The 22,934-nt window shown below is 38.6% G+C and overlaps 2 protein-coding genes across 3 annotated transcripts in view; both read right to left on the reverse strand.

The window, feature by feature from the left end:
• LOC107555275 (high affinity cationic amino acid transporter 1-like) overlaps positions 1 to 2,907 on the reverse strand; it is a 35,545-nt gene extending 32,638 nt beyond the window's left edge. Inside the window, exon 1 of one of the 2 annotated variants that reach the window (XM_016238023.1) lies at positions 2,661 to 2,907. The gene's annotated coding sequence lies outside the window, so the exon portion shown is untranslated. Of the gene's footprint in view, positions 1 to 1,585; positions 1,635 to 2,660 lie in introns of those variants that run through there. The other variant, XM_016238025.1, reaches the window with a different exon arrangement.
• Positions 2,908 to 16,841: 13,934 nt separating this feature from the next.
• gbe1b (glucan (1,4-alpha-), branching enzyme 1b) overlaps positions 16,842 to 22,934 on the reverse strand; it is a 200,863-nt gene continuing 194,770 nt past the window's right edge. The window contains exon 18 of the mRNA XM_016238020.1: positions 16,842 to 17,325. Within this exon, the coding sequence (XP_016093506.1) occupies positions 17,263 to 17,325 (63 nt within the window). The 3' untranslated portion in view covers positions 16,842 to 17,262. The remainder of the gene's footprint in view (positions 17,326 to 22,934) is intronic.

Genomic DNA, 22,934 nt, shown 5'->3' on the forward strand with positions numbered 1-22,934 from the left:
TGACACTGGGATGCTGGTTTAAGCTGGTCCTTTTGCTGGTTTAGGCTGGTCCTTTTGCTGGTTTAGGCTGGTCCTTTTGCTGGTTTAGGCTGGTCCTTTTGCTGGTTTAGGCTGGTCCTTTTGCTGGTTTAGGCTGGTCCTTTTGCTGGTTTAGGCTGGTCCTTTTGCTGGTCATGTGCTGGTTTATGCTGGTCCTTTTGCTGGTCATGTGCTGGTCCTTTGCTGGTCATGTGCTGGTTTATGCTGGTCATGTGCTGGCAAAGGACCAGCATCACCCAGCAAAGGACCAGCTTAACCCAGCAAAGGACCAGCTTAACCCAGCAAAGGACCAGCTTAACCCAGCAAAGGACCAGCTTAACCCAGCAAAGGACCAGCTTAACCCAGCAAAGGACCAGCTTAACCCAGCAAAGGACCAGCTTAACCCAGCAAAGGACCAGCTTAACCCAGCAAAGGACCAGCTTAACCCAGCAAAGGACCAGCTTAACCCAGCAAAGGACCAGCTTAACCCAGCAAAGGACCAGCTTAACCCAGCAAAGGACCAGCTTAACCCAGCAAAGGACCAGCTTAACCCAGCAAAGGACCAGCTTAACCCAGCAAAGGACCAGCTTAACCCAGCAAAGGACCAGCTTAACCCAGCAAAGGACCAGCTTAACCCAGCAAAGGACCAGCTTAACCCAGCAAAGGACCAGCTTAACCCAGCAAAGGACCAGCTTAACCCAGCAAAGGACCAGCTTAACCCAGCAAAGGACCAGCTTAACCCAGCAAAGGACCAGCTTAACCCAGCAAAGGACCAGCTTAACCCAGCAAAGGACCAGCTTAACCCAGCAAAGGACCAGCTTAACCCAGCAAAGGACCAGCTTAACCCAGCAAAGGACCAGCTTAACCCAGCAAAGGACCAGCTTAACCCAGCAAAGGACCAGCTTAACCCAGCAAAGGACCAGCTTAACCCAGCAAAGGACCAGCTTAACCCAGCAAAGGACCAGCTTAACCCAGCAAAGGACCAGCTTAACCCAGCAAAGGACCAGCTTAACCCAGCAAAGGACCAGCTTAACCCAGCAAAGGACCAGCTTAACCCAGCAAAGGACCAGCTTAACCCAGCAAAGGACCAGCTTAACCCAGCAAAGGACCAGCTTAACCCAGCAAAGGACCAGCTTAACCCAGCAAAGGACCAGCTTAACCCAGCAAAGGACCAGCTTAACCCAGCAAAGGACCAGCTTAACCCAGCAAAGGACCAGCTTAACCCAGCAAAGGACCAGCTTAACCCAGCAAAGGACCAGCTTAACCCAGCAAAGGACCAGCTTAACCCAGCAAAGGACCAGCTTAACCCAGCAAAGGACCAGCTTAACCCAGCAAAGGACCAGCTTAACCCAGCAAAGGACCAGCTTAACCCAGCAAAGGACCAGCTTAACCCAGCAAAGGACCAGCTTAACCCAGCAAAGGACCAGCTTAACCCAGCAAAGGACCAGCTTAACCCAGCAAAGGACCAGCTTAAACCAGCAACAGAACATACCTAACCAGCATATGCTGTTTTTTTCAACAGGGTATGTTCATTATCTATATGAAACCAAACGTAAACAACGCTTACTGCAAACAGTTTGTTTTCTTCGCATCTGCAAGACTCCAAAATGAATGACTTTATTCTTTTTTCAGAACGGCGATTCTTGCAGAAAGACGACGAACGACGAGCAGATATACAAAGTAGCAAACAAATTTCCCGCATTTTTTTAAACGTCACAATAAAGCGCAGCCACACGCCCCAAACAGACACAATGCGGTTGCCAAGTCTGGTTTTCCATCGGAATTGGGCTACTTTAACACTTGTGTAACACCCTCAATATAGCAATTGGGAGGGTTTTGTTGTGAAAACCTGGCAACCCTGAGATGTTCCGCGGCGTGGAGTTCCGAGTCATTTAATGAATCGATTAGTTCAGACGGTTGATTTCAATGAAAATGATATATATATATATCCTGCTTATTAAATGTGTATTATTTACACAGATACCATCGGATTTTTATTTTTAACTGTGTTTGTTTCTTCACGATTTTACTCTTAAACACAGTGGTAAAATCGAGGTTTCGAGAAAGGTTTCAGGCGTTTTGCGAAACGGTTCCTTCGAATCACAAAAAGAATCACTTCAATGCTTCGTGCGCGAACCTGAAAGATGGTCCAAATACCAAAACCGCTCCAACCAGTTTAAAACCACGAGAACAGGCAAAAGTAAGCACTAAATGCCACAAATCGTCTAAATTGCGGTCTTGCATTTCTTGGGTTTTGTTTGAGATTTGATTATTCTATTCCGCTCGCATCCGGCTACAGTACAATGAAGTACAAGGACATGTATACATGCTGTCTATTCCTAATTACCCCCTAATCCTGCAATAAACAGTTTATAATCACAACAGATGTGCTTAAACGACGCGAACGGGTTCCCATAACAATAACACGGCAGGCGGATACACTTCTAAATGAATTCATGCGATATCTCGCCATCTTTCAAAAGTGAGGTGTTGCATCAGCCCTTAAATGGAGAGCAGCACCATGTGCATCGCAGAGAAGACGCAGGAAGAACGCTTTCGAAAAAAGTATCAAAAAGTACACGTAGAAGAGGAGTAATGTACGATATAAAGCAATTGTTTAAATGCACGTGCCCCATTCTTACCTGGATCCCAAAATTCAATTCGCGACCTCAGAACTGACAGCTTCGAGCACGACGAAAAATCAACAAAAAGCCGGCGGACAGCTGGCAGCTGACTTTCTGTTCTTACTTCTTCTTCTTTAGGGGTTATTCTATTCTCACTAGTACTACGTTACAATAAAACACTACCCCTTCAACCTTGAGTAAATCCCACCCATGAGGCTATCATTGGCGGATCGTCTCAAACGTCCTTCCATGTGCCAACACCCAAACCCGAGAGCACCGACCCGTTTTTTTGCTGTGAAGCGTTCTTGATTTGCATCACGTTTATTGATATTCAAACGAGCTACTTTTCTTGTTCATCCGTTTGCGTCGTTTCTGCTCATGCAAGTTAAACTGCCCTGATAGCACACATACATCTTGGAGACGTCTATTTGATGTCTGCATTCTGCAAGACGTATTTTTTACAGTGTTTGCTCATCTGCAATACGTCTATAAGACGTTTTCTATCAGATGTCAAATATATGTCTACTAGATGTCTTTAAGATGTTTATGATTTAGAATATATGTAAAATTGACATCTTACAGACGTCTATCAGATCTTTGTACACAGCAGATGCTTTCCAGATCAAGTGATCTTTAACAGACATCTTGCAGACGTATAGTGTGCTATCTGGGAATCCCTAATAAACCCTCAGAAAGCCTAGGCTATCATGTTTGATACAAAGGCCTCTAAATTATCAACTAGATCAAAACTTTGCTGAAAAAACGGTTTTACAGAACCTATGCCTTCTGACGTCTATTTTAGTAAGTAAACTACCTTTTTTAGTAGGCTATCATTGTAAAAATGTCCCCCTTGAGGTTGTGGTTCATATCCTTTTGCTGTGAAATCTTTACTGATTTGAATCAATTAAACATTTATAGCATTCAAGATTGAACATGTACTAGACTGAAGCAACTCAATTTACTTGATTATCCATATCATTTTTTTAAAGAAAAAAAATCATTTTTAAAATGCATCACATATGATGATAAGCTTTTGAGCAACGTTTATTTGTTCATCTCTCAATCATTGTTGTATTGCGTTACATTACATTGCCTATATGTTTTGCCCGCATAGGTTAATAAAGGCAACAGCGTTTGATCATAAAAGTAAGCATTTATATATCAACTTATTGGAGATATAGATAGACAACTGATATTTATATGTATTTTATGTTCTGTTATACTGTGACGTGACATGTGCTCTGCATTTATCCCATCCAAAGTGCACACACGCAGCAGTGGGCAGCCATTTTTTTGCCCTTGCCCATGGGGCACCACAGTCGTGGTACTAAAGGTGGGAGAGAGCGCACATTCACTCCCCCCACCGACAATCCCTGCCGGTACGAGACTCGAACCCGCAACCTTTTGGTAATAAGTCCGACTCTCTAACCATTAGGCCACAACTTCCCCTGAAAGTAACTGCTGTTATAAAGATCTCATTAATGTACATTACAAGCTACCAGAATTTCATCTTTATGGCCATATAAATATCAGAAATTGCATCAAATATCATGTTTTGCTAAGTTTGGGCCTCTGGATGAAATTTTGCATTTTTTTAATTCTTTGAGTATGAGCTTCATATTTTTCTATATCGTATACAGTATATGAGACACCACCCCTTTAACACCTCTAATTACAAGTATCACAATTACTAAATTGTGGCATTATAGGGTCTATTGGAAGGAATAGTTTAGCCAAAAAAGGAACATTCGCTTAAAATGCACTCACCCTTGGGCCATCCAAGATGTAGATGATGTTTTTTATTTTTTTCATCTGAACAGATTTGGAGAAATTTCGCATTACACTTGCTCACCGACAGATCCTCTGCAGTGAATGGGTGCCATCAGAATGAGAGTCCAAAGAGCTGATAAAAACAACACAATAGTCCACAAGTAATTCAAACCACTCCAGTCATACAGTTACCATCTTGTAAAGTGAAAAGCTGCATGTTTGTAAAAAAAGAAATACATCAAGACATTAACTTTGTCATTTTTAGCCAAAATGGCCAAAATCATAACGCAGAAAAAAAGTCAATTCCCTGTTGTCCTCTCACAACAGAATCCACTGATATGTTTGTTTAGAACCGTTTTGGACTGTTTTTGATTGTAAACAGTGCTTGATCTGTGCATATTTCTCTCTTGACTCAGACAACTTTTGGATAGGACTTACTGGAAGCAAAAGTTTAAAGTTAAAAACGTCTTAATAATATATTTTTTTATTACAAGCACACAGCGTTTAACATCAAGATGTTGATGGACTGGAGTGGTGGATTATTTGTGAATTATTGTGATGTTTTTATCATCTGATTGAACTCTCATTCTGACGGCACCCATTCACTGACTGCAGAGGATTCATTGGTGAGTAAGTGATGTAATGCTACATTTCTTTAATCCTGCTCCGATTACGGGTAAAAAAAACAAAAAAAACTACATCTTGGATGGCCTGAGGGTGAGTAAATTAGAATTTTTGGGTGAACAGTTCCTTTAATTAAGCATCACAATTACTAAATTGTGTCATCCGTTTCATAGGGACTGAACAGACATTTAATTTATCTGTAAATAAAGCTCTGTTAAAGTGTTACTTGCACTTTTACAACACTACGTAACCGAGACGTTCCCTTTCAATCGGTCACTCTCGACGTCACGTCGGTGACTGATGAATTGGGATCCCTACCAAAGCGCCACGGATGCTACCCCTTCCAGTGTCCTGTGCGAGCCTCCTGCACCCCTTTTTGGTGTAGGCCGGGACTCGCAACAAGAAGACCAGTCACTGTTGTCGTAGCGTTTGGACTCTCATTCTGACGGCACACATTCACTGCAGAGGATTCATTGGTGAGTAAGGGATGTAATGCTACATTTCTTTAATCCTGCTCCGATTACGGGTTAAAAAAAAAAAAAAAAACTACATCTTGGATGGCCTGAGGGTGAGTAAATTAGAATTTTTGGGTGAACAGTTCCTTTAATTAAGCATCACAATTACTAAATTGTGTCATTCCTTTCATAGGGACTGAACAGACATTTAATTTATCTGTAAATAAAGCTCTGTTAAAGTGTTACTTGCACTTTTACAACACTACGTAACCGAGATGTTCCCTTTCAATCGGTCACTCTCGACGTCACGTCGGTGACTGATGAATTGGGATCCCTACCAAAGCGCCACGGATGCTACCCCTTCCAGTGTCCTGTGTGAGCCTCCTGCGCCCCTTTTTGGTGTAGGCCGGGGCCCGCAGACAATAAAGTAGGGGCTGTAAAACCCCGTCTTCATATCGGCTGGAGGAACCGGCTCTATCAGGTCCTTCGCCAGTAGGACTGCGATCTCCGCACGCAAGACAGGAGCATCGGCCGCGTTCACTGCCGTGAAGCAGATGCCACTGAACTTGGGGGGACACCGGGCGAACTGAATCGCATAGCCGAGGCTGATGGTCGGCAGAAGCCAGCGAGACGGGCTGGGTAGCGCTAGCCAGGCACCCAGATATCCTAACCCTAACCCGCAGTGGGGCAGCAAGGTGGAATGCAGGGACCCAACTCGGACGGCTCGTGGGCGGACTGAAGAGGGATCTGAGTGTGCGGTGCAACGCTTACCTGGTACCACGGTTTGGCAGAGGGCCTTTGATGATGCTCTCGAACCGCCCACTGCTGCCTGCTGGCGAGAGAGTTGGATGAGTGTGGTCCAGTCCCTCCGCGACTCTCCGTGCCCCCTTGGGACCCAGAGACAGAGAAAACTGCTCTCTCGTCGAGATTTTTTGGAATATCACGATGGCGCCGATGCTGATGGCTGCCTCCGTGGCGTGCTCCGCAGTTGTTTTTACGTTTTTGTTAGTTTGTCCTGTCTTTAGTTATATCCCTGCAATCAGTTTCACCGGAGACGAATTGCTGGACATTCGGCAGTACACGCCACCCGATATTTCACCGGTTTTCGACTATTCTGATGTTTTGCTGGACATTGTAGTCGGCGGTGCGACGCAAAATCAACGGGCAAATCACGCAGCGGGACATGCTTTTACATCAATGAGAGGTGGTGTACAGATGTAACTGTGTTAAAGAAGATGTGCTGTTCAGATCTAGAAGTGCTCTTCATTAACTGCAAGCCGTTCTATTCGCCGCGGGAGTTTTGTTTGTTCATTCTCGTCAGTATCTACATTCCTCCGCAAGCACATGTGAGCTCTGCTTTACAGAAACTCGCTGATCTGATCACAGAGACAGAACAACAACACCCGGACTCTGTTTTAATCATTCTCGGGGACTTTAATAAAGCCAATCTCTCCCGTGAACTGCCAAAATACAGACAGCACATCACATGTCCCACCAGAGACAGTAATATATTGGATCACTGTTACACCACAATAAAGAATGCATATCACTCTGTTCCACGGACAACTTTAGGACTCTCTGATCACTGTTTAGTTCATCTAATACCGACCTACAGGCAGAAACTGAAATCAGCTAAACCCATATTAAGTACCGTAAAAAGATGGACTAATGAAGCAGAGCAGGATTTACAATCTTGTTTTGACCTCAGTGATTGGAGCGTTTTTTAAGCTGCTGCCACCGATCTGGCTGAGCTCACAGAGACTGTAACATCTTATATCAGTTTCTGTGAAGACATGTGCATTCCTACCAGGACTCATCTAACCTACAACAACGACAAACCATGGTTCACTGCAAAACTCAGACAGCTCCGTCAGGCCAAAGAAGATGCTCCGAATCATTGGTACAACCCTCCCTTCTCTCCAAGAACTGTACTTATCCAGAGTGAGCAAAAGGGCTGGCAGAATCACCCTGGATCCCTCACATCCAGCACACTCCCTCTTTGAACTGTTGCCATCTGGTCGATGCTACAGAGCACTGAGCACCAGAACGGCCAGACACAGGAACAGTTTCTTCCCTCAGGCAATCCATCTCATGAACACTTAACAATAACTGTGGAACACACACTATTTATACACTCATACACTTATTTATCTAACACTCATACTCAGTCTACACCTACAATTTGCACATAATATACAGTACCTGTACATACAAAGCTGTCTATTGTAATATACCTGCACATAAAATTGTCGATTTATATATTTTTATTCCTTATTTACTTGTTCTATTTTTTTATTATCTGTGTTTTTTTGTTCTGTCACTGTCATTCTGTTACACTGTGGAAGCTTCTGTCACGAAAACAAATTCCTCGTATGTGTAAACATACCTGGCAATAAAGCTCATTCTGATTCTGATTCTGATTCTGAAACCAAATTCTCCACCCGGCCCTCCTCCAGGGGAGGGAGAGGTGCATTCGCCACCCCCCAAAGAGCAGTTCTCTTTCGCTCTGGGTCGCCTGTCCCGGGGCCTCTTGCTCTTCCGCTCACCGGCAGGTTTGACGGGGGCCTGAATGGGCAGGTGGGCCTGCCTACGCCCAGCTCCACGGCGCCGCTTGCTCGAGGCTGCTGCGGATGTGGCACGGGAGTGGCCACAAGTGTGGACATCGCACGGCCCAGAGAACTCGCAGTGAACTTTGTCACTCGGAGTGCGAAGTCAGTAGTGGTTCGGAGCTCTTTCAGAACTTCCGGATCGTGACCACCCTCGTACAGGTCCTTCACTGCCTACGCCCAGCTCCACGGCGCCGCTTGCTCGAGGCTGCTGCGGATGTGGCACGGGAGTGGCCAGACACAGCCAGAGATGGCGCTCCTGGACCACAAGTGTGGACATCGCACGGCCCAGAGAACTCGCGGTGAACTTCGTCAATCGGAGTGCGAAGTCAGTAGTGGTTCGGAGCTCTTTCAGAACTTCCGGATCGTGACCACCCTCGTACAGGTCCTTCACTGCCTTGGCCTGATGAACCTGCAGTAACGCCATAGCGTGTGAGGCGGAGGCAGCTAAGCACCGCTGGTCAGACCAGACGAATGCCTACAGGCCCGGGAGGGGAGCGACGGGTTTCCCCGCCAGGAGGAGGCAGTCTTAGGACACAACTGCATCGCTACTATCCACTCCACCAAGAGGGGATCGCCGTATACCCTCTAGCTGCTCCCCCGTCGAGGGTGATGAGGGAGGAGGAAACAGCAGGTCGGATTCTGGCAGTAAAAGGTGCCGTCCATGATCTGGTGAGCTCCTCATGCACCTCCGGGAAGAAAGGCACTGGGGCGGGGCGCTGAGAACCAATGCAAGCCACCCTGAGAAACCAATCGTCCAACCTCGAGGACATGGTGGAGGTTTCCACTCGAGCCCTACCTTCTCGGCGGCCCGGGAAAGCATAGCTGGCACTGAAGTATACTACTGGTATGCTCTTTGAAGAGGACCCAGCAGGTTCCTTTGGCAGCTCAACTCGTTGCGAAGCGCTAGAGGAGTGATGGTCCCCCGAGGGTTGGTTCCCTGAGGGGTTTTCCACCACTGTAACCCTCAGACCGCCAGGACGACCACTAGATCACGGCAGAGGCAACGGAGCTCCGCCCCCCTCGAGGTAACGGACCCTGGCCCACAGATCCGAGATGGTCATCTTCCCGCAATGGGAACATGACTCATTCACAAACGCCACCTCAGCATGTTTAATGCCCTGACACGTGAGGCAGTGATCGTGACCATCACCCGCCGCCAGGTAACGACCGCATCCAGAAACACACGGGTGAAACGGCATCTTTAAAAAGACGATCCGTCGTCTTTACAAAGATGCACCCATGTAAGCTATTTTAGAGAAATAGGCTCTTTCAGGGAAATGCTCTTTTAGGTGCTGAGACGCACAGGGGAAATGGCCGCTTGCAGCCTGAAGTGCGCAACCCACTCGACACAGGAACGACCACCGCTGAAGCGCCGTCCGCCAACACAAAAAGCTCCCTAGAGCACGTTGAATTCGTTGTCACACACGAAGATATTGGTAGGAGCAGAACGATGTTATCGCTCGGCTCCGAAGCAAAAAGCTGGCATGCATTGCACCGGCTGCCTTTATATGCTCACGCTGTGAACAGCGGCAGCTGGATGCAATCATCGCCTGCAAATGTGCATTGGCTCGTTTAGTTTACACTCAAAGTGGATTGTTCTCTCTAAGCGAGATCCCAATTTGTCAGTCACCGACGTGACGTCGAGAGTGACCTACTGAAAGGGAACTTATTGTATATCAGTTTGGTTATCTAATAGCCCACACATTTGTTAACATTTCATTTTAGGAATCAAAAATTTAAGACTAATAACCGCACTTGTACTTGACTAGTTATTAGCTTGTATACCATTTTAAGACTTTGATAAGACCCCTTTATTTGCGTTTACATTATATTTAACAGATTAAAAATATAATTTTGTTATGCAATTAATGATGAGGCCTCCGGCTATTTAAAGGGTCATGGACTCAGAAAAAGTAGTCTGGGGTTTCATGACCCTTTGAAAGCACTAAAAAAGGCCTAAATGTAAGATTTATATAAAATGTAACACAAATAAATGTAATGTCATGCATATTTGTCATACATAAATAAAACAGATACAGTTTCTGCAATTGTAAATAATATATTGAATGTGTTTAAATACGCAATAGTCAGGTATGAATATTTATCATCAATAAATCCAATTTGTTTCAGATTTAATGAATATTGCTTGCTCCACTGCTAGCCACATTTTAAGCATGTTTATACTTTTTAATGGAATAAATGTAATTGTTTTCTCATTGAACAGATTGATGCGTTTTTCTTAAAGCAATTTAAATTAATGCATTTTGAACAGAAAAAAAATCAAATCAAATAAATGCAAATATTAATACACTATATGCTATGCTTTAAAAAAAATTAGAGTATAGAAATCTTACGTTAAGTTTAGTAGTTTAAACTAATCTAGATGGATGGTTATTTCACATGCAATTCAAAATGTATAAATCCTAGTCTTTATTTAATCTTTATTCATTTATGTATTTGTTTATTTATTGAGTGTGTACAGGAGAAATCAGTATGTCTTAAAATATGTTCTTACAGCAAGTTACCTGGATAAAATCACAAAATTGTTAAATAAACAAAGCATAAACTAGTAATTCCACCTAAATAATATACATTAAAAATATACATTATTATTAAGATTTTGGACCTACTTTATATTAAATGTCTTTAATAAATAGTTAAAAGTGGGATCAAGACTCTATAAAATATCCTCTAATAACAGTAGACCTAGGGCGCTGACATACTCATTCCACAAGATGGAAGCATTACTCCACAAACTCTGAGTATAACGCCAGTGAGCAGTGACAGAACTGTGTATTATTCACTGTTACCTTCATGAATATGAGGACAAACCACACCCAGTGTCCCTCATGGAACCTTTAAGAATGGCCTGCAAAATCTGAACAACACTTGATCCCTTTGCGACCAATGGGGAACAGGAGCTCTGACAAAACCCAAGTGAAATCTCATTAGTACTGCCATTTGCTGGCTCATCAGTGAGATAATGCAAGTTTATCCGACCCATGAGGGAAACGCAAGATAGATGCAGCGCACATTCTCCAGTACTACATTAAAAGCCAAACATACATCACAAAGTGTCAATGAAAGAGGATGATTTACATGGTGCATCAGTAAGTGGAGACGGAGGAACAGATGAAGCAGAGCAAAAAAAGAGGGAAGAATAATAAGCATAAAAAGAAGCCATTGTCCACATATCCATGACCTTGCGGGGGAGTCTGAGGTCACGGCTTTCTTCAGTCGCTCTTGATTTCCACACAGTCACAGAGGTGATTAATGACGAACAGCAGACTTGATTAGCTAAAAAGACGGGCGAAACAAAGTGGTCCCAGTGCTCCTGTTGACTCCCCCCGTTTAGATTAACACATTCAATTCAAGAACTCTAATGAAAATGCCATTGGTCAGGATGAAAGGTACGATTAAGCACAACGTCCTCCTTCAAATTCACAATGGTCCTTGTGGAAGAGGCAGATATTTATGCAAAGTGGCCCTCTCAAAGGTTTTAGCATTACAGCCAGTGATTTTAAGTCCTTTTGCTGTTACATAAAGGTAAACGAGGTGTTCAGTGCTTGTGTTGAACTGATGGGTTTGGAATATGAATGTTTCTAGTGCTCAGCCAACAAAATATAAAACTGACCATATGGTTGAGCAGTTAACATAAGGCCCTTTGCAACGGAAAGTGATCAAACGGCTTTATTGCTGGTATTGGAAGCCCATTCCCTTCTCTACTGTAAGTAAAAATAAATTATTGTAACTGTATGTATCAAAATTGTGAGTTTGTTTCTTGTAGTTGACTTATTCTCAGTATGACTTTGATTTGCAATGTGACTTTGTTGTATTTGCATTTTTATCTTACATCGTGACTTTGTTTCTCATAATTAAGTATTTTTATCTCTCAATGTGACCTTATATCTCACAATGTGACTTTATATTTTTCAATTGCTACTTTGTTTCTCATATTTACATTTTTATCTCTCATTTTGTGACTTTGTTTCTTGTAATTGAGTCTTGATCTCTCAGTGTGGTTTTATATCTCTAAATGTGACTATTTTGCTATTGCGCCTTTGTTTCTCATATTTGTGATTTTATCTCATAATTGATACTTTGTTTCTCATTTGCTTTTTATCTCACATTGCAATTTAGTTTCTTGTAATTGAACATTTTTATCTCTCACTTATTTTACAGTGTACAGTACACCATGTGATTATATTTCGTAATTGCATATTTGGTTCTCATATTTGTGATTTTATCTCATAATTGATACTTTGTTTCATATTATTTGCTTTTTATCTCACATTGCAATTTTGTTTCTTGTAATTGAAAATTTTAATCTCTCACTGGTTTTACAGTGTGATTATATTTTGTAATTGTGTCTTTGTTTCTCAGATTTGTGTTTTTATCTCACAGTTGAGACTTTTTATCGTTCAGTGTGACTTTATCTCTCGTATTGTGACATTGTTTTTCATTTTTATCTCACAGTTGAACTTTTCACTCAGTGTGACTTCATACCTCACAATGTAACTTTATATTTCACAATTGTGATGTTTCTAATTTTGGCATTTTTTATATCACGATTGAGACTTTATTTCTTGTAATTGAGAATTTTTATCTCATTGTGTGGCTCTCTCTGAATGTGACTTTATATTTTGCAAATGTTTTTGCAAAATGATCTACTTTGTTTCTCATATTTGTTTTTTGTGAGAATTATCTCTCAGTTTGACTTTATATTCCACAATTGTGACTTTGTTTCTCATAATTGCATTTTTATATCTCACAATTGAGACTTTTTATCTCGCAGTGTGGCTTTATACAGTATCTCAAAATGTGACTATATTTTGCAATTGCTACTTTTTTTCTCGCATTTGCATTTTTATATCTAATTTTGTGACTTTGTTTTTTGTAATTGAGTCTTGATCTCTCAGTTTGGCTTTATATCTCTAAATGTGACTATTTTGCTATTGCGCCTTTGTTTCTCATATTTGTGATTTTATCTCATAATTGATACTTTGTTTCTCATTATTTGCTTTTTATATCTCACATTACAATTTTGTTTCTTGTAATTAAGAATTTATATCTCACTGATTTTACAGTGTATCTCGCCATGTGACTATTTCACAATTGCAGCTTTGTTTCTCAGATTTATTTTTATCTCATAGTTGAGACTTTTTATCGCTCAGTATGACTTTATCTCTCGCAATGTGACTTGGTTTCTCATTTTATCTCACAGTTGAACCTTTCACTCAGTGTGACTTTATATTTCACAATTGTGACTTTATATTTTGCAAATGTTATTGCAAAATTGTTATACGTTGTTTCTTGTGAACATTGTTATCTCTGTTTGACTTTATATTCCACAATTGTGACTGTTTCTCATTGCTGCATATTTTATATCTCACAATTAAGACTTTTTGTTTTTATTTCACAGTGTGGCCTTATATCTGTTATGTGACTATATATTTCATAATTTAGACTTCAGTGAGACTTTGTTTCTCGTATTTGGGACTTTATATATCACAATGTGATTTTTTTTCTTGCAATGTCACTATATCTCAGATTTTCCATCGGGGCCTAATATCCCTCATTGCGATGATATCTTGCAACATGATTTATACTTCACAACTGCAACTTTTTATTTCTCATAATTAGGAATTTATATCTCACAATGTGAACATATCTTGTAAAGTCATTTTTCTACCAACTGCAACCTTTTTTTCTAACCATTTTTCACTCAGAGGTAGAAACAGGTTTCTATAGATTACCACAAGAAATATTATTCAAAATAAACATGCTCTGGTGAGTTACATAACACTTTAATGGGAGTCAGGGAAGCTATCAGGGACCTTGAATATCAATGCATGAGGATGTGGTTTGTTGTCGGTTTTCGAGCACTTTAGAGACTTGATCTGTTAATCTCGGTGATAAAGATGTCACTGTCACTGACAAAGCCTTTTTAAACATCTCTTTATACAATCACTGCATTAAACCCGACAAGCTCTCAGTGCAAATTTGCCTGCGATCAATGGCCGTGAAAGCACATACATCCTGACTAACAGGGAAATATCTACCCTAGAAGCACTATGAGTTGCATACATCTTAAGAGCGAGTTCCGGTCCAGGTGTCTGATTGGTCAATACAGCGATTCAGTCATGATAAAATCTATGATATAGTCACACCTGCAATGAGATACACCTCATCATATCACACTGCATGGCACCTGTGGAGTATTGTTTGTTCAGCTCAATCTCACAGGAAAATTTAACTATTTAATGAGGTGTGGTGATTTTGAATGAATTCTTAAAATGTGTACGAAAATGCACAATTGTTAGTATGAAAATACACATGAAGGTCCATCCCTAAATATAACTGTCACTGGAGTGTAAGCAGATCAAATAAAATCAATGAGATAGTACATATTCATACACCACCATATATATATATATGAAAAATAATGTCATTAAGTAAATAACATTTACTTTCCATATCCATATACATAAAAAAAACAAATCTTCAGTTAAGAATTTTAAGCCAAACCAACCAGCTTCAAGAGACAAATCCCAGTTGATTCAAAGCAAGAACAAAATTGCTGTAACTAAATCAACAATAATGGTACAATATAAAACTATAATTGACTAGTGTATCGTAAAGGGACTCAATTATGTCATATGGGTGGTTAATTTTTCAGCTTGTTTCCATGGTAAAAGCAAGCTAAAATGCTAAAAAAAAAATTTTTTAAATGAATGTAATTTTACTTTTGAAAACGGTTTGGTTCCAGAAGAGCAAAGAACAAGCACAGTCTTTCTTTCAGCAGTGCTTTATTTCAGTTTAGTATGGCTTTCACCCACAAATGGCACAGTGTTTAACCCTCTGGGGTCCGAGGGTGTTTTGGGGCCCTGGAGAAGTTTTGACATGCCCTATGCTACCAATTACTGTACATCTATGAGAGCATCAAATTCATTGAGGGCAAATTTAGATTTCTTCCAACCAGAACCACAAAACAAGAAGATGTCCAATGACACCTTGAGGAGAGCACCTTTAAGATTACAATAATGAGTTTCATATATTTTCAAACACAGACTTAATTCTGGATCTCGATCAGGGCTACAAAAAAAGAAAGTACATTATAAAAGATGTTTACATGCATGTCGGGCAGTGAATTAGCACATTCTCTGAGCGACACGACTGTCTGAAAATTAATTCATATTTATTATTAGCACAAGTTTTATTATCTCAGATTGTATATTATAAATGAATACAAAAAACAAATCTAATTTAGTCAAATTAATATTCATCAAAAGCTGGTTATGACTGAAAAGTTTTAAAGGCACCGAAATAACAGCCTGTCAGAAAAAATATAGCTTAGATTTTATGGCTTTGCACAGAGTTCATGTATTAAAAACTATATAATTCAAGAGCTCAGCACTGAACTGACATGTAATCAATACGTCGTTCTCAAACAATTTTTTTTTTAACTTGAATTGATGAATTAATACTTGGTGCACATACATATTTATACAGAACTGAAATCACTGACACAGAATGTCAAAAAGTGCTCGTGTCAAATTAAATAGCAGACAAATCAAACTTATGTAAAGTAATTATATTTACTTTTCACAATTACGGTATTATAAATACAGTGCTGACCACAATCCAAGTGATTATTTACTTTAACATTATTCACAGTTGAATAGCAATTTCAGTAGTAATTAAGATCTGGCAATGATCTAACCATTTGAATGAAGTTTTGTTTGAATTTTAACATAACAGGGTTTGACAATCAGACTTTAGCTCAGTTGGGCAGTGGGATATTGAGAAACTAATTCTTGATAATCAATAATCTGTGAACAATGAGAGAAATGGAACAGAAGGTATTCATAACATCTTGTACTCAATTCTCGGGAAAACGTGGGCTTTCTAAAGGATGATGGCAAACACGCTGTGGATGGAGGTGGGTTGAGTCACAGAAGTGTGCTGGGTTTCCATCTGGCGGTGAATCGCTGATTGTGTTTCAGTAGCACTAATCGATTTCCTCGTTGGCCAGAACAATAGCGGTTCTGCAGGGAATGTAAACCTGAGAGAGTGGAACAGCCAAAGACAGAAAGAGATCAAAGGGACTCGGCATTTGTTTGAGGCAGTGTAGCACATTCTGAAACAATGCATAACATGATTAACTTGAATTGATGAATTAATACTTGGTGCACATACATATTTATACAGAACTGAAATCACTGACACAGAATGTCAAAAAGTGCTTGTGTCAAATTAAATAGCAGACAAATCAAACTTATGTAAAGTAATTATATTTACTTTTCACAATTACGGTATTATAAATACAGTGCTGACCACAATCCAAGTGATTATTTACGGTTACACTTTACTTGAAGGGGTGTGCATAAGACCTTCATAATCATGACATGACACCTACATAATCATAACATGACACATGTCATGAATATGAAGGTTTTTTATGCATGTTTATGACAACTGTCATTAAGTGTCATTCGCTCAGTTATGTCATTTTTAATGCAAAGATGACATTGTTTGAGATGTCTTTGTTATGGGCTATGGTTAGGGGTAAGGGTAGGGGTAGGGTTAGGTTAGGGTTAGGTCAAATAATGTCATATTTGCATTAAAAATGACATAACTGAGCGAATGACACTTAATAACAGTTGTCATAAACATGCATAAAACCTCCTTCATATTCATGACATGTGTCATGTCATGATTATGAAGGTGTCATGTCATGATTATGAAGGTGTCATGTCAGTCTTATGCACACCCCTTCAAGTAAAGTGTTACCTTATTTACTTTAACATTATTCACAGTTGAATAGCAATTTCAGTAGTAATTAAGATCTGGCAATGATCTAACCATTTGAATGAAGTTTTGTTAGAATTTTAACATAACAGGGTTTGACAATCAGACTTTAGCTCAGTTGGGCAGTGGGATATTGAGAAACTAATTCTTGATAATCAATAATCTGTGAACAATGAGAGAAAAAATGACTCGAACAGAAATGGGATAGAAGGTATTCATAACATCTTGTACTCAATTCTCGGGAAAACGTGGGCTTTCTAAAGGATGATGGCAAACACGCTGTGGATGGAGGTGGGTTGAGTCACAGAAGTGTGCTGGGTTTCCATCTGGCGGTGAATCGCTGATTGTGTTTCAGTAGCAGTAATCGATTTCCTCGTTGGCCAGAACAATAGCGGTTCTGCAGGGAATGTAAACCTGAGAGAGTGGAACAGCCAAAGACAGAAAGAGATCAAAGGGACTCGGCATTTGTTTGAGGCAGTGTAGCACATTCTGAAACAATGCATAACATGAAAAAGTGTAAATGTCTAAAGTACTGTGGAATGTGAAAAAAAAGTTTCAAGTGAAAGTTAGACCACAGTTATTATTTTTCATATTCATGGATTCACACAAATGTGCAGAATGGCTGTAAATAAATAAATAATAATAAAGTACATGGAGATGCGATGTGCAATTTATATGATTGAATTCATTATCATTATTTCAATACAAATAAACAATAAATATATTAATTAAAAAATTAAAGCAGACAGAACAAAATGAGAAAGAGAAGACACTATTTTAAATATAATCAAAGACAAAAAATAAGCCTTTACTACAATTGAGCTGTACATTAAAATGAATGAAAATGTGCACATTTTTTAGAAATGTAATCTTTGTATTCATGTTGGTTTCTTATGGTTTTTCAAAACTTTTTCAACTTAAATTACACATAAAACATGATGTAACCTAGTAAAAAAAAGCTATATTTTCCTTTATATTAATGCACGAAAGTGTGCACATATTAATAATTATTAAAAAAATAATAATTTGTGTTCACGTTTTTTTATTGGCTTTTTTGTACAAAAATCACAAATTATTAATACCATGTTATCATGTTTTTTTATTATATAAAAAATACCAAATTATCAAATTACACCTTGATACAGTCATAATGATATAATTATAATTTTTTTTTTTCCTGCATGCACTTTTTGCATTCTGGTTGCGCATAACTTTAATTTGGAGGACAAACATTTTAGAAAAATGTAATAATATTTGAATAACAACAAAAATTGCTTCTCTCCCTTTTTCAAAGAAATAACAAATGTTTATTCTTTTAAAAAATGCAAATGAGACTTTTTTTTAAATTCATTATGAAATCAGGTTGTATCACATTCACATGCTTCCCAACATATTAAATTAAACACATTCATCATGGTATAACCACTAGTTGCATGAATTGCATTGTAAAAGTATTTTTGAATAAATAAATAGGTCCTGATTAAAAAATACAAAATTTTAATCAAATATTTTTTTTCTAAAATACAGAAGTGATATTGCATGAATTGCATTGTAAATATATGTTGCATTGTAAATGTTGCATTGATTCTCAAAAATTGCATTGTAAATTAATTTTTGAATCCTGGTTAAAAATGAAATCTTAAATTTGTTAGAAAACATTGTCCGAAAAAAAAGAAGACATGAAATAGAGGTTATAATATTTTCTTTAATCTTAATCTTTTTTTTTTTTTTTTACAAGTGTAGGTGGGCCCAACACATGATCTAACCTTTCCAACCCCATCCATTCTATTTCACAGAAACATGTTTCTCGTGCACTAAACCTCAGTGCTTCCCAAACCTGTCCTGCACCTTTTGTATGTCTCCCTTATCTAACACACCTGATTCCACTCATCAGCTCATTAGTAGAGACTGCAAGAACTAAATTGGGTGTGTCCGATTAGGGAGACATACAAAATGTGCAGGGCAGGGGGTCCTCCAGGACAGGTTTGGGAACCACTGCTCTACAGGAATGCAGGATATGTGTTCACACTGCAGTCATGGATCCCTGACCCATGTCTGCAGCTCATCGAGCATTGTTCCTCTGTATGGGAGCCTCCCTCAGGGCTCACATCTCAATATCTCCTCCCTCGCCCAATGAGAACACCTCAGAACATGTTTGCTCGCTGTGAATTCCTCCGCCGGCACAGCGCCACGGGAGTCAACAACTCGCCCGCCGCAACACTGACAACCGAGATCGGCGACTAATTAAACACACTCGGTGGGGAGAGACAGAACCGCAGCGCACCGTTGCCGAGAGACACAGCGAGAGTGAATCACCGCACCTGCCGAGACAAAAACTACAGCCGTGTGTCAACAACATTTACTTTCCCGAGCCGCGTAAAACAATGGTGACAAATAGCGGATTAATCGACTAACAAAGAACAGCAGAGGTCTCTAATGTCATTATTACAGCACGCCACACACATGCTGATTATGGCAACTAATGCAATATGAAGCTCATTAATAAAATGTGATCATTTCAAATTAGATTCTGGCTTTTGAATATAGACGTGTTTGATTAAACGTGCAGTCGAGAATGTGCAATGAGGATCAAAGGTTTGGACTCAAACTTAATTGAGATACAATTGGTATTAATTGCACGAGTGCATTTAGTGCATAGTGTTGGGTCAGTGACATGATGCTTAACTATTCATTTATTCAGAAATATATTCAAAATTCAATTCATACATACACGCACTTCAAGCATATTCTGTTGTATGATTTATTTCGATATTTTTGGAAGGCATAGACACACAAATGCACAACTGCCCCGAAGAAGAAAAAAGCCTCATTAATTAAGTCATTAATAAATTAAAGTATTTTAAATGATATGTATTATTTAAATTATGTAGAAGTATTTTAGGCTACACTTTACAATAAGGTTCCATTTGTTATCATTAGTTAACATAAACTAACAATACAAATAGTTCTAAAGCATCTTAGTTAATGTTTATTAATACATTATTAAAATCAAATGTTTTATCTATTAATGTTATTTAATGGACCTGAGCTTAACAATGAACAGTTTTATTAATTTATTAACAATTTTATTAATTAATGTTAAATACAGAGTTCTGGCATGAAACTCTAGATGGCGCAGTCCGATAGGTCTAACTCAATCTGACCTAATGACATCATTATCACATGGGACAGCTGACTGGTTCTCTCCTGTATCGGTAGCCAATGAGCTCGCTGCTCAACATTCAAATATATGACTAGTGCTTGCCGTAGCAGTTGCAGCTTGCTTCAGAAACCCTCCACCTTCCCCAGCTCCACCTGTATTGATCTGCTAAGAGGTGATTCATGTATGCTATATGGGGGTTATTTCATGTATGTTATATTTGCAGCAGCAAGTCTCGGTACTTGCCGCAGCAGCAGCAGCATAGCAGATCTATTCCGCCAAGACCAAATACATTAACATTATGTGCATTACCATGCCAATCTCTCAGAGAGTTGTCATGACAGTACTAAGATTAATACATACTGTAACAAATGTATTATTTATTGTTAGTTAATGCATAAAATATAGTAAACCAATGGAACCTTTTTGTAAAGTGTTACTATTGTATTTTAAAAATCCACATAGCAAAAACTAAAACTTAAAATTAAAATAAAAACCTAACATAGAAAAATTCAAAGGGAAAATTTATTAAATTCTATTATATATATATATATATATACACATATATACAGTTAACACACACACACACACACATACAGTATATATATATATATATAGATAGATAAATAATGTATATAAGGTTTGTGTGCTTTTGTGTGTATTCAATATGCATTTATTATGTATGTATGTATATATATATACACACACACACACACACACACACACATTCTCGACCAAATATTGTCCTATCCTAACAAACAATACATCAATTTTGAAAAATTGACACTAAAGACTGGTTTTGTGGTCCAGGGTCACATACGTGAAATCAATAACCGAGTCACTCAAATATTTGCATTGCATCAAAGCATGTAAATAAACATTACATTATATTGCTGTATATACATGCATTGTATATTAACTTGTAATATATTTTGAGCTATTGCACAGTTATTGCACAATTACATAAACTATATAAAATATAAAATAATATATTAATACAAAATATAAATTATATATATATAATATAAAATAATATAATATAAATAACTATTAAAAATGTATTTAAAATATTTTATTTAAAAAAGTAAAAATGTGTGTGTGTGTGTATATATATGGGGTGCGATTTGTGAAAAAAACAGAGGGGGGGATGCTTTTGAAAACCTTTTATGAAAGGTTTTAATACTACGGAAACTGTAGGCTATTTAACGTGATCACAGTTTAATAAAAACATTGTACGTTAGGCCTATTAATTGTAATGATTTCATTTCCACGGTTATTCAAACAATTAATACATTATATAGAGAAAGCGAGCAAAGAACACAACGGAGCTTTTGGAAACTCCGAATCAGTTAAACCATTTCGTCGCAAAATGATTCAATGTTTCGAAGCGCTCCAATCGAAATTATTCACCGTTTCGAAGCGCTCCAATCGAAATTATTCACCGTTTCGAAGCGCTCCAATCGAAATTATTCACTGTTTCGAAGCGCTCCAATCGGATCGCGTATCGCGAATCATTTGATTCAGATTGAGACTTCAAAGTGTGTATCGAGAATAATTCGATTCAGATTGGGACTTCAAAGCGTGTATCGCGAAATAAATAATAATATTTTTTATATAATAATGAATAAATTCCATATTAACTATATAATAAATAATATACTTTAAAAAAATACTTTTTACAAAAATCTGCTTAGAAAAAAGTCAACACTGGCCAGTTTTCTTCAGAGTGCAATGGAAAAGAGATTACAACATATCTATATCAATTCTGAACAGAACATGAACAACAATTTATTAAAATTAAAATGTTTATGCTGATTTTTTTGCACCAAATAAATGTCTCCGTGTGAACAGGCCTTTACTCAACAAAATACGCCAACAAAGACTGTTCTTAAAGTAACAGTTCAACCAAAATTCTAAATTCTGTCATTTAGCAACCTTATTTGACTTTCTTTCTTTGAACACAAAGAGACATTCATAGTTGAATGTCCAAATTGCTCAATTCCGTACAATGAAAGTGAATGGCCACGACATTTGCAAGATTTTAAAGGGTTACTGACTTAAATTCAGTCTGTTCCTCTTACAAAGTTTTCAAAAATCTAGAATATTAGGCACTCAAGTCATATTTATGATGTTTTAATCCCTTTTGGAGTTTGACAGCCTCTGTTTCCCATCCAGTTTCATTGTATGGAAAAGAACAGCTGGGATATTCTACATAACTTTTTTTTTTCTCATACGAAAGAAACTACATGGTTAAATCATAATAGTAAATGATTAAAGAATTTTCATAAAATCTCATAAGCATACTGTACCCTTAAATAGGACCACAAGCAGTATTTAAAGATTTGGAGTTGGGCTTTTTTTTTACTTGGACCATCACTCACATTTCCTTGTAACATGTAACACTACTGAAATCTCATTTCCAAATGATTCTTATAAACACTAAAAACTCAAATCTGTCTGGAGATCGTGGGAGTTTTCTTCAAAGACAAACTCTAAGAGCGAAAAACTTTTTAGGGTTCATTTAAAAGATAATAAACAATACAGAGCTGCAAATTATACAATCTATTACATGCTCAGAGATGTGTTGAACAAACTAGAAAGTTCACTGCCGGACATTATTCATATTCTAATTTACTGAATTTCAAGTTTCTGACGGAGGAGAGCCAGGCAAGTCTTGTTAGCTCCAGAAAACCTCAAAAGGGGGCGATTCGCAGGCATTTCGTAATTAGCGCCTCATGAATATCATTGGAATTCAAACAATCCATTTCATATGCAAAACTTTAGGAAACAGACGTAAAAGCGCAGACGACGCTCGCACCAAATTGATGCCGGGGGCAAGAAATTCATATTTGTTCATCATTGC

This window comes from Sinocyclocheilus grahami, unplaced genomic scaffold, assembly GCF_001515645.1.
Source record: "Sinocyclocheilus grahami isolate Dianchi unplaced genomic scaffold, SAMN03320097.WGS_v1.1 scaffold529.1, whole genome shotgun sequence".
Lineage (NCBI taxonomy): Eukaryota > Metazoa > Chordata > Actinopteri > Cypriniformes > Cyprinidae > Sinocyclocheilus > Sinocyclocheilus grahami.